The sequence below is a fragment of the Fragaria vesca genome, linkage group LG6 (assembly GCF_000184155.1).
Source record: "Fragaria vesca subsp. vesca linkage group LG6, FraVesHawaii_1.0, whole genome shotgun sequence".
NCBI lineage: Eukaryota > Viridiplantae > Streptophyta > Magnoliopsida > Rosales > Rosaceae > Fragaria > Fragaria vesca.
In genome coordinates this window covers 12,477,214-12,489,686 of record NC_020496.1, presented here as the reverse complement: position 1 = coordinate 12,489,686, position 12,473 = coordinate 12,477,214, and the positions used below count along the sequence as shown (strand labels likewise).

At 36.9% G+C, this 12,473-nt stretch overlaps 2 protein-coding genes across 2 annotated transcripts in view; both read left to right on the top strand.

Moving 5' to 3' along the window:
* Positions 1–1,979: 1,979 nt before the first annotated feature.
* LOC101292431 lies at positions 1,980–7,118 on the top strand. The gene is made up of 12 exons (XM_004302936.1): positions 1,980–2,494; positions 2,730–2,794; positions 3,085–3,157; positions 3,291–3,309; positions 3,785–3,904; positions 4,705–4,774; positions 5,116–5,159; positions 5,256–5,297; positions 5,505–5,564; positions 5,781–5,848; positions 6,646–6,703; positions 6,846–7,118. The coding sequence occupies exons 1-12, from the start codon at positions 2,196–2,198 to the stop codon at positions 6,936–6,938; spliced, it is 1,011 nt and encodes a 336-aa protein (XP_004302984.1). The 5' UTR covers positions 1,980–2,195; the 3' UTR covers positions 6,939–7,118.
* A 3,810-nt stretch (positions 7,119–10,928) lies between these two features.
* LOC101292138 (bifunctional monodehydroascorbate reductase and carbonic anhydrase nectarin-3-like) overlaps positions 10,929–12,473 on the top strand; it is a 2,972-nt gene continuing 1,427 nt past the window's right edge. The window contains exons 1-3 of the mRNA XM_004302935.1: positions 10,929–11,390; positions 11,725–11,936; positions 12,242–12,351. Coding sequence (XP_004302983.1) covers positions 11,315–11,390; positions 11,725–11,936; positions 12,242–12,351 — 398 coding nt within the window. The 5' untranslated portion in view covers positions 10,929–11,314. The remainder of the gene's footprint in view (positions 11,391–11,724; positions 11,937–12,241; positions 12,352–12,473) is intronic.

Sequence of the window (12,473 nt, the reverse complement as noted above, 5' to 3'; positions counted from 1 at the left end):
CGATGCACCAAAATTTGCTAATGCGTCTGTCGGGGTGTTGCATTCCCGGAAAACATGTGACCCGAACTTGAGAGCTGCATAGAAGAGACATACAATTCATCTACCGAGTACACAACCTCCAAAGAACCAAAGAAGGTGACTGAAATTAAGTATCGCAACACAACCATGGAGTTTGTTTCTATCCATAGGCGATGCCGATCTCGAAGCCTGAAAATGTGAATGGTCTCCAAGAAAGCCAAAACCTAAGCATCTAATGCACACAAAACCCGAGCCCTTAATTACCGCAAAAGCATGCAAGAAAACCTTCGTGGTTTTGCGCACTACCACCATAACCTGCATGATACAGATCCCAAAAAGAGCCAACCGTATTGAACTTTATCCATGAACCATGGGTAATCTGGGGTCTCCAGACTACTCGCCAAAAAATAGAAGCACTTAACCGAAGCTGAGAGAGGCCAAGAACAGAAACATGAGAGTACTCACGAGAGAGTTAGGGTGAGAGAATAAGGCTCGCCGATTTTCGGTAATACTAAAAGATGATGGGGGAATATATTGAGTGTTCCATTCTATTTCAGTTTTTCAACAATCGTCTATGACAACCTTATTTTGTATTCGCCTTGATGGAAAAAATGCAAGGGCGCCTCCGGTCTAGGTTTCGTTAGGTGGGCGGGGTGAAGCCCGATGCTCTTCTTTCGGGCAAGACGACGGTGACTATGGCTTGGATATGTGTGTCGGCTGCATGGGAGGGGGAATCCTCGACGTTGATCATGTTTGTGGCGGGAGGACCTTTGGATTCTTCTAAAACCATGTTGTCGGTGTTGGGTCTCAATCGACTGCGGTGTGGGTCTTTACTACTATGATCGTGGTGACGGCGCATGGGTGTGCTGGTTTGTCGGATGCACAAAGGTTTTTTTATAGAGGGTGGCTGAGTGGGTCACGCTGAATGACGCTAGCTTGTGGGGCTGTAACGAAGGTGAGCTTGGACTCAGGCTTTTGGGCCTAGGTCTGGGTTCAAATCTGGGCTAGTCGAATTTGGAGGAATTTTTTTTTCTTTTTTTAATCAATAGCTGCTCAGCCTCAACATAACAACCCCAAACTTGATAGGGGACAGGCTCGTCCTAATAATAAGGGCAATAAAATAGCTTAATTTCCTTGTTTCTTAACATAGCTATAGACATATGATGGATGTCTATACTTATTTAATTTTTTTATTATTATATTTAGTTGTACATCAATTGAGGTCTTTAGGTGACTGATGTTTTCATTGCATGAAAATGAGATAGTTGTAGTGTGATATCATTTGTAATGAGTTTGATTTATGCTCATTTGTAAAGCTTGTCCCTTAGAGTTATTAGTGATATTTAGAGTTATTTGGGGTAAGTTATCACTTGATATGAGTTCTTTAGTCGAAGATATTCAATGAATTCGAAACTATCTATCTTTAACTAAAAAAAAAAAAATCCTTCTTGGGTATTTGACAAAAGACAAAGGTGCCCACTCTAAACCTGTGTTTTTCCAATTTCATGTCTTCATTGGTTTAGTTGTTTGTTTGATTTTCTTTTTGGCAAATCTGCAATTTATATGTCCAAGACTCCAAGTTTCATCATTTCAGTTGCTCCCAAAATCAGCCAAAAATAAATAATTCAATGCATTCAACAAAGTTAGAAAAGAGTAGGGTAGGCTGTACTACTATCAAAGTTGGTCCAGCCCCAAGGCAGGTCCATCAGAAGAGGGGAATTGCATTGCAACCTCAATTGCTAAAGAACAAGTTTAGTTCCTCTTTTCTCATAACAGGAAATGAATGGGATTGAGAAATGCTCGACTCAAGTTTCACATTTGTCTCATTGAGTTCAAGATATTTCCACCAACAATTGATATGATTTCTCATATTTGACTCATTTCTCATGCACAAGGAGTATTTCTCTACCCAATCACATGTCTTCCACAGATAACCATACCCACACACACACCAATCACATATTTTCAAAAATAAAGAATAAATAAATTTGATTTCATACCCAAAACCAAAATCATTGTCCCAAAACCAGTCAATTTATTTCAAAGAGTTCGGTAACTGCAAGTACTTGTCTCTTCAGTGTCCACCAACTCAAAATTGATATTTAAACTGCAACTATTACTTCATATTCTCAGACACTCCATCTCTTCAAAATCCAAACCCCCTCCCCCCAAAAACCATGGCCAAAGCTCTAAACTTGATACCCACCTCAACTTTCCCGCCATTTTCATGCCCCAGAAGACTACCCACAAGGAGATTATTTTCAGTTAGAGCCACAACAGAGTCCCCAGAGACACCCACAAGTTCGTCATCAGCTTCAGTTCAAGTAAAGCCTGAACCTTCAACATTTGCTCCCCCACCCAATTTCAAGGCCCCGGAGCCCAAACGGTTCGGAGTCCGACCCGATAAGACTTTGGACGTCTTGGGTGCTTCTCTTGCCATATTCTTTCGCTTGGGCTGCGGCGTTTTCGTTTCTGGGTACTTCCCTTCATCTTTCTCAAATGTCCCATCTTTTTTATTTTGAGTAATTTAAGTAAATTGAGTTGCTTTTCCTTTGAATGTTGCTAATTTGTTACTGAAAGTTGGTGGCTTTAGAAATGGAGATGAATTCAATCAGCTAGAATTACTGAATTACTGTTCTAGTTACTGAAATACTTGGAGTATATAGATTCTGACATATTGTATGTTTCAATTTTTGGATGTAAAATGGCAGCTATTCGTTTTCGTTTGTTCCAAAGGATGAGATCCCTCCAGACCAGTATGCTCTCGATTTTAATGGTACATGTTAATCTGATTAATGTCCTGCTTTGGCATTTTTTATGGATATTGATTTCCTGTAGTTATTGTTAAATGACCGGTGATAGTGTATTTACTGATCAGAAAGGGAGGAAGTAACTATTTTGAGGTTATGTTTGTTCATCATAAGCATCGAGCATTTTGTTGTCATTATAAACATGAAGTTTTGGTGTATTGTAGATTAGACTTTTTGAAGAATTATAGTATGCGGATTTTCAGTACCATCAGATTAGAAGTTTCAAGAGTTTTTCTTTTCATCTTTTATATGACAGATTCCAAGGTCAAGGAGACTTCAAAATTAGGACCACGGCCAGAGAAGCCTGTTGAGATATATGAGTTTGAAGGGTACTTCATTTCCCTCACTTCAATAATTTCTGGCAGCAATTGTTCCCTAACCCTAATATATACCATCCTTGAACTGACTTGATGTATTTGGTTTTCTTCCCCAAACGTACAAATTACGACGGATCATTCACAGCTGTCCATTCTGCCGGAAGGTAACTTGAACAACAAAGGAGTTCTCTTTATTACTAAAGCTTATTGATGAAACAAAATGTCCAAATGGGAATTTTTTGAAAGACTATGCATGTAAGTAGACTCTAAGTGCATCAGAATGTTCTCACGGGTATCATGCTAAAATCCGCACAATGAATGTCATGTATAGTCTGACTTCAGGCTTTTGGGTTTAGGCATATTGACGGTGAGTATTGTTATTAAGATAATGATGGTGATTTTTTATTTCCAGTACATAAACAAATTTTGATCTTCAGTTCCCTCTAATCGATCAATAGAGAGCTTAGATTGTCAATATTTTGGTTGAAAAATTGCTTTTATGGTGCTTAAGGTCCATAAATATATTTAATTTGTAATTGAAATCATCATAAGTGCTTATCAATCATTATAGTGGTGGTAGATCACTGAGTCTACATGTTGCGCCTTTGTTTCGGGGGATGACATTCTAACTGTGTGCAGGTTAGGGAAATTGTTGCAGTGCTGGACCTTGATGTTATATTTTATCCGTGCCCAAGAAATGGTCCAAACTTCCGTCCAAAGGTTGGGGAGATGGGCGGCAAGAAGCAGTTCCCTTACATGGTCAGATATCATAGCTTTCTCTTAATATCATCTCCCAGCTTATTCTCACTTCTGTAGGGAAGAACTAAAAATAATCTGAAAAAGGGCAGCTTATAATTAAATAAAAGAATTCTGAGTTGCTTTTTATACCATGCTTGTTGGAAATTAGATGGATTTAAGTAGCTTTTCCCTGTGGTTCATAAAACTTCACTAGTAAATGCATATCTGTAATTGCATATTCTATCTCCACTCTCCAGTTTATCCTGCACTCTTGTAACCTCTGAGATTTTGGATGGTTTCCATAATGTCTTAAGTATATTCTTCCTCAATTGTAATAGTTTCAGATAAGCTTAAGATCATTAGTGCTGGTTTGAGATTCTTTTGTCATAAAAAGGGGCGGCTATCCAGCAGGAGTCGTTTTGGTTGTGTGGGTGAAAAATATCCAAGAGAAGGGCGGATGCGCGCACACACACACACACAAATATAGTTCCGGTAAACAAAAACTCATTAAAATATAAAACACACACACACACACACACTAAAATAAGTCCTGTTTATAAACAAAAACTCATTAAAATATAGTTCCGGTAATTAGAAATTCATTTAACAAGCACTTGGCAATGAATTTTCTTTTCAACAAATAAGAAGGAATCTCTTTCACAGTTTTCTAACACTAATATGTAGTTATGTACTAGGAAACTGTAGAATTTATATAATTTCTAATATCACTCTCTAGTTTTGTTCTTATGTCTATTGCAATATAATGCTTTTGTTCAGCTTATTATGATCAGCTATGCTTAAAACTTTGTGCCTGGTTGTAGGTGGATCCAAACACTGGAGTTTCAATGTACGAATCAGACGACATAATCAAGTACTTGGTTGGGAAGTATGGTGTGTGATCACATTAATCTGACTACGATTGATATGTTTTATCATTTTTATCATATCACCTTCATTTATATATATACAGTATATACCAATGAACATATACACAACTAGATATTTTCTGTTTTTATGAAGCAATTAGAGACAGGCACCCCTTTTCAAAAGTTTTACAAATTTGGCTACTCTATGATCATATGATGATCACTTTATCCCTTGTTTATTTGTTGGTGGGAGTTATTTTTCATTTCTACCAATTATGTAACCTATTGATCTCTTATCATTTATACTGAATTTTACCTCAAACCCTCTCAAATAGTTCTTTACCCGACCCCTAAATGTTTGTGCAGGTGATGGAAATGTTCCTATTGCATTGTCACTTGGTTTATTGACGGTTAGCATTTGACTCTTCTGTAGTAGCTTTTCTCAATCTATAGTCAAGTTGCTAGTTATTTATTGCTTATATATTTATTTGACTTGTCTATTGCAGACTCTGACTGCTGGGTTTGCTCTGCTTGGTCGGTCGGGAAAGGTTAGATTCTTTGAATTGGTTTAAGTATGCCAAATATATTCAAAAGTTATCTTCTTTAGAGGGTGATCCCCAAGTTACTTTTCATGAATTCAGTTTATCCTCATGGAATGCACATGCTAGTTTGTAGAGATTTTTCTATTATATGCACCTATAATAAACTTCATTAATCAGTCTCATCACTCTCATGTGTATTCTATCTCTATTCAGGGAAGTATCTATACTCCATCAAGACTACCACCCAAACCACTAGAAGTATGGGCATATGAGGTTAGACTATGATAATCTTTGGTTTTTAAATTTATAGCATAGTTTTGTGATGAGGTCCCTCGGTAAGCTGCTAGATGACTTGATTTGTTTAATAGATATGTACGCTGCTTCTACCATAATCTGAATTGTGTTATTTTTATTTTCATAGGTAAATTGTACAAATACTCATGAAGTCATGATTCCTGAGTTTTAGTCCTTAAATTTTTTGTCTTTCAGGGATCCCCTTTTTGCAAACTTGTACGTGAAGTGCTCGTAGAGTTGGAACTGCCTCACTTATACCGCAGGTAAATTTGAGCAGCAACCTTTTATATTGTAATTATCCTCATTCAGTCATTGGGAAAGATCTAGCACGGGGTACTGCACAGTTATAAAACTGGAACTCTTTAGCTGCACACATTTTGTGTGTGTGGTACCCAACCCATAGCACATCTGGGATGATTGTTTCTTTTTTCTTGGTTTGAAGAATTCTTACAATATAATCTCTCTTACAATATAATCTCTCTGGTAGTCTGGCATATATTCAGAAATTTATATCACCTTAGCAACAACGTTTTATTCGTGCATGCACAAAGCTTTTCATAGAAACATAACCAAATCTGCACTAACACATACAGCCATAAGCGACGAGTTAGGTTGACATTAGAATGATATTTCCCCCCTTAAATCTCTAGTATTCAATGGTTAGTGTGATTAGTTGTACTATCATGATTGCATATGAGGAACAAATCATTGACTGTTGATATCTGCTACGACTTTGCATTACATTGTGCTGGCCATGTCAGTGCAGTCATCTATGTTCTAAATCTTATGTAGGTAACATGTTTCAGATCTTCACTCTCTATGGAGTTTATCATGTATCCTCTGAGATGTGCTTATGCCTATTATCTCAAAACTTTCTAAATGATAATACTTCTTTTGTGGTGTAAAAGATTTTGCATCTGTCAGATGGTATGCTGATGTGTAGACACCACCTTTTCTGGGAGCTTTTTGTTTAGGATTTTTTCGTAGTATAATATGTCTCTGTATCTATGTACAAAGGTATAAAATTTATTACTGAGACAATATCATTACCTTTTTTCAGCTGTGCTCGTGGCAGCCCAAAACGACAGATACTATATGAGAAAGCCGGACGTTTTCAGGTACTTTCAATATCATGCAGTCAGTTCCTGTAGTTTGATTTTGAAGTTTCGATCATATGATGATGAAAAATTACTGCTGTTTGACATGCACAACGTAGTAAGAAGAGATAAATACTAATATAATCTTAATGGTGTTTGACAGGCACCTTACTTGGAAGATCCCAATACTGGGGTGCAAATGTTTGAAAGTGCAGAAATTATTGAATATCTAAAAGCAACTTATGCTCTTCAGTGAGCAATACATTTTAAAGGCATGTGGGCTTCTCTTTCATTTTAGATCGTTTTTCTTTGTATATTTTCTCACATTTATAAGTATATACATATATTTGCCCACCTTTCATACCGGAATAAACAGATTTTTAGATGTATTCATATTCTTCTTTCTAGTAGAATAAAGTCCCTTTGTCTTGTTTAACCCCAAGTTTTCTTTCCCTCCTTTGGAAGAAAATTGTACTTGAATTTGATATTCAGTTGCTGGCAAATGATAGGCTGCTCTTGAAAAGAAAAGAAAAATGGCATTCTCCTTTAAATTTTTCCGTATTAGCTACTACAAATTCCTTTTAAATTAGATTATATCATCACTCACCATATGTTCACTGTGTAATGTGAAATAAATTAGCTTTACATTTTGTTTGAAAACACAACGTATACTAGTGGGTCTGGAAGAAAATTATATGCCTATGATGTTAAATCCCGTATGTCATTGATGGTGATACTTAAAAAGCTTATAACATTGAAGCTTTTAAAATCAGTTCATAGAGAGAACTCCTGCTATGAGTTAAAATTAAAAATAAACTCAAAAGCCTGAAGATGAACAAATCTATTTTTTTCGTCGGACATTGTTGCTTTTCATGTAGTACTGTAGAAGTGATTCAACCAGGGATTAGTCATTGTTAGCTGAGAGTAGCACTCCTTAAGTTATTCGACTAGAAATATTAACCGACAATAATGAATGCTGAAAAATGTTACTCAACCAAGAAATAACATATACTGTGGATTGCATTCACTGTTGACTCTAGAAATAAGTATCTCCATATGAGTTCTGCAGTACCTACCCCTAATTACATATAACTGATGTAAGTTTCTGTTACCGTCCCTGAGAGTATGGTTGATATTATTAGATCTTGCGAGTACTGGTGCCATCCCAGAGGAACTATTGTTGCTATAACTTCTACCCCTCGTCTATCTAATCAAAACTTTCAACTTAGTATAAGATTACGAACCAAGCTTTGAAGCTTATCTACAAAAGAATGTTGTACCAGAAGAGTGTCGGTATGATCCTCCGACTTAGGTGACTGAAATATATCTAAGTGGAGCCTTTATTTTAGTTGGAGAATCTCTATCTCGGTTTTGAAGCTGAGAAGAAAAGAGTTGTCAATAGTTAACCACTAATGTGGCCAATTTTTTGTGGCAATTTAGGCATGTTACATAATTGATCATGACATAATACCGGAGTACCAGACACTCCCCTTTCACAAAGAGATTTGAATCCAAATGCTTGTGATGGTCAGGTAAAGCATTTGATTCTTCACTTTATTCTAACAAAAACAAGCTTCAATTTGTATGTCTAGTCCAGTCATTCACATCATTGTCGGGCAACATTTCAAAAGGAAAATTATGGGTTTCTATGTCATCATGCATTCTTGTTGATTTTGATCTTCATAACGTTAGTTTTATTTCCAGGAAGTATCTAATTAGTAGGCAATCAGATACAAAAGCCATTACTTAAAATGACATCTATTAATGTCTTGTAATACTATGTTTTAAATTGTGCTCGTGTCTTGGTTAGTCAAGGTATTTGATCCTCCATAGTATTTGATCATGGTTAGTTACTTTATCATCTCATATGTGCTCAACTACATATTTGAAACACTTTACCTTTATTATCGCTTGTCATATTACCATGAGTTCTGTGTGCTACTAGATGTAGAGTTTGTTATTTAAGTTTTCTGATTATATTTTGAAAGGCTACTGAAATTACTGGATTGTGTCACTATTGTAGAACTTCATTTTCGCCAGGTTTAATTGTTTTGTCTGTTTAAGTCTTGGCAGGTAAAGAATTGAGCTTGTGTACTATTGTCTTGCTATCTGTTTATTCTGTCGTTAATAACTTTTTATGCTCTAGATGTAGGCTACTAGGCTGTATGGGGGCTGCTTGGTTAGTAGTCTGTTTATGTGTTGCAGCAGTCTATAGATCCAGCATCTGAACTTCCATCACAAAAAGGTTCCTACTTTCTCAGGGGATATAGAAGGATATAGAAGTGTGCCTCAGTATTGTAGGATTTCAAAAGTTCATTTTCATCTAAATAAATTACATCTGCGGGCTATTGGGACAAGACATTAGAAAACTCCAGAACCAAGGGACCAGGCCTAGTATATATCTTCTGAACAAGGGACCAGAAACCCATCACAAGCACCAGAACAAGACATAGCCTTGCATTGGTGTCCATCAGTTGGGAACCAAACCATGTGTAGTAGTGGGAGGTAGTATTTGTCATGAAGAATAAATCTGAGAGGGAATGGTTTTGAGGATAACTGTCTGTACCGGTGCTATAGAGCCTTGCATTTTCCCTCTCAATTTTCGTTTTATTATCCTAAGTATATTAGGCTTTTGTGGGTTAGGTTGTTATGTAACAATGAAAATGGTTATCCTCTCATCCATTATGCTCTCCTCTAGTGGATGTTGAGGTTAACATATGAACAATAGTGTAGGAAACCCAATCTGAATTGGCTATTCAATTCTGTCCAAGCAAATGTTTAAGCTGGGGAAAGTAGTTTTGCTATAATTGTAGGTTCAAGGTCCTTGACACCAAGAGCACCAATCACCTTTTTTACTTGCTCCCTTTTGTTTTGATTCCATCATCACTTTAGTGATAAATCCTGGTGTGCAAAAGCACATGTTGACCAAGTTGGTTGACTTATAGTGGTGCTGCAGCCATTATGTTTGATATGTTTGGTTTGTTTTTTTTTTGTTAGATGGTCCACAAATGTGAGCTATGGGCATCTATTAGCCACATTCTTCTTTATGCTGTGTTCTCTATCCTGAAGCTTCTATAGAAAAGCTTTCACTTTCTGTGTTACTGGTTTTTCCTGATTATTTTAGTCTCTTTACATAAATTATTGGAACTTGTTCCTAAACTCAGGTTGATGGAGATTCGGTCAGCTCCAAATTTATGGTTTGGTATGAACTTGGTTAGGCTCCATAGTTGTAGGGACTTTTCTAATATTATGGGTAGAGCATATCACTGCTATTTCAAATCGTTCCATCCCGTTATCTAGTGAAAGTCATTCATATTGGTTAGGATTAAGTAAACACTTAACTACTGAAGTGCTAGTTAACAGATTTCCCTCTTGTTTCTGAAGGTTTCAATTTGATCAAAGGGATTTAACACCATACGTAGGTATCAAAGGATATATTCCCAATTGATTCTATAGCCCATATCAGCCTGAGGATTTCAAGAAGATAATCTGAAATTGCATCATGTAAACTTCCGTTAGACAATAATATCAATTCATTATTGGAGGGTGAAGAAACTAGAAGCCTGCACAAAGGTGTTGGACTAGGATTATCTTCCTATGATTGAATGCCAGGTGCTATCCAAACCTATTTATATGGTCAATGTAATCATACTGCCATACAAACACAACGGGAGAATGGGTGGTTTATGCTTTCCTTTTCCTCAGAAGGCATCAATTTTTGACTTAATAGTGAATGATGAGGCATAGGCCAGAGCTAAGAGTGGTGTAACTATTAGTCCCCAACAAAACCCTGTTTGCTTCAACCATGTCCAATCCATATGGCATATGCGTGCCGATTCCGATGATCGTCTTGGTATTACTTAATCTGAATACATAGGTTTAGTGGAACCTATCTCAACAGATTTATGGTATCATAATTTTTTTTTGGATTGTGAGTTGTGACACTAGTTGTTTTATATCTACCAATGCTAATACAACCAAAGACCATTATTGAATATTTTGTTCAGAAGACAATGGCTTCAGTTGTGGACTGGTGGAGTGGTGATCTATATTGGTGCGCTTGCTCCATATCACCGCTCAATTTTTATAACTTTTCTAAGGTGTATGACTGTATGTACATTTGTTCCATGAAATGCCTCAGAATACTAAAATAGACGAATATGATCCAACCTCTCCAGGTAGGAGGTGGGGGAGGTCGGTTGCTTCTCCTTTCCCAGAAGAACAGTTCAGAGCTGAAGGCTGAAGAAAATCATGAATTTGCAATAGTCCAATTCTCTCTGTCTGCGCTTTCTGCTTGTCAAGTCTTTATCTAACCTCGAAAAGCCACTTTTACTCTACATCACTAAGGCCCCTATAGATTAAGAAAAGAAACGGCCAAATCATAAATCCATGATTAAGCACATAGTTAGTAGTGTGGCACTAATTAGCAAGCCAATCAATCAAGTGTATAAATAGGTCAAGACATATAAGCTAGGGTGCTCCAAGAGGGTGTTGATATATAACGGCTAAATAAGCACAGGACTGGTTTAGGTGCCTCACTACACAAGTTGGATCAAAACTTGGTCACAAGCACTCTTTCTTTGCTTTTGTATCTAGAGGTTGGACGAGCATCGAATACATAGAACTGATTATATGGCTCTCAGAGTTTCATTGTTGATGCTCATGGTGACATTGCTGCTTGTTGGTTCTTCAGCTTGCTTTGTAGAAGGTACTATATATCTATCTCCCTCAGCTCTGTGCCCCTCTTAGCATGTTCATATGTCATATTTCATGTCCAACTTCTTGGGATCTTAGATGATGTTTTCTAATCTATATAACTCTGTTTTTTCTTTTCCCTTGTATGTCTTCTTGAATCTTCTCTGTTAGCTTCTCCCCTAATTTTCGTTGTAAAGGGACTAAGCTTGCTGGGTTTCTGCTATAAATTTTGTTAGTTATCTTTGATGCATTTACGTTATGAGTTTCGTGTTGATTAATTAGTCCTTGTCATAAAATGGTTGGATTGTGGCTAATCTCTATTTCACAAATATCCACTTATGTAACAGAGCTGAAGTCGATTGGATTTACTTACTCGGGTGCGACTGGCCCTCAGAGATGGGGAAGATTGAGTCCATATTTCTCAGCATGTAATGGAAAGAGGCAATCTCCTCTGAACCTTGCCAAGGACCATGTTGTTCGTATGAGCAATTTCAAGCCATTAACCCGAAACTATCTTGCGTTGAATGCCACATTATACAACAATGGCTTTAACATTGGGGTACTTGTTCCTCAACTTCCTCCACACTTTTGTGCATCTTCATAAATAGTCCTCATATTATTACTATCATTATTTTGGTAGGATTATGTTAGTCTCCGTTGGTGAGCTGGCTTAATTGCAAGGCGGTGACTGTTGGACTGACAACATAAATTTTTATCCCTGGATTCTTGATTTGTGTCAAGTGTCAGATTGAAAATGTATCAGTATAAACATTGCTCATCATCCATATAGATTCAAGTTTTGTATTTATGTATGCATGAGTTGTTAGTTAGCTTGATATTTGACACGAATTTTATTGTATGCAGGTGCATTTCGATGGACAAATTGCAGGAACATTAGACATAGATGGTAAGAACTACAACTTGAAGCAGCTGCACTGGCATTCTCCCTCTGAACACCGTATTAACGGAGTCCAGTATGTGCTCTCTCTATCTCTTTCTGCCAATAAACACCTCCTTTTGAAGTTACTGAAACTTGAACACAAAGGAGAATAGATTAGTGCATAAGTTGTACAAATTGAGATGAAATCTACAAAAA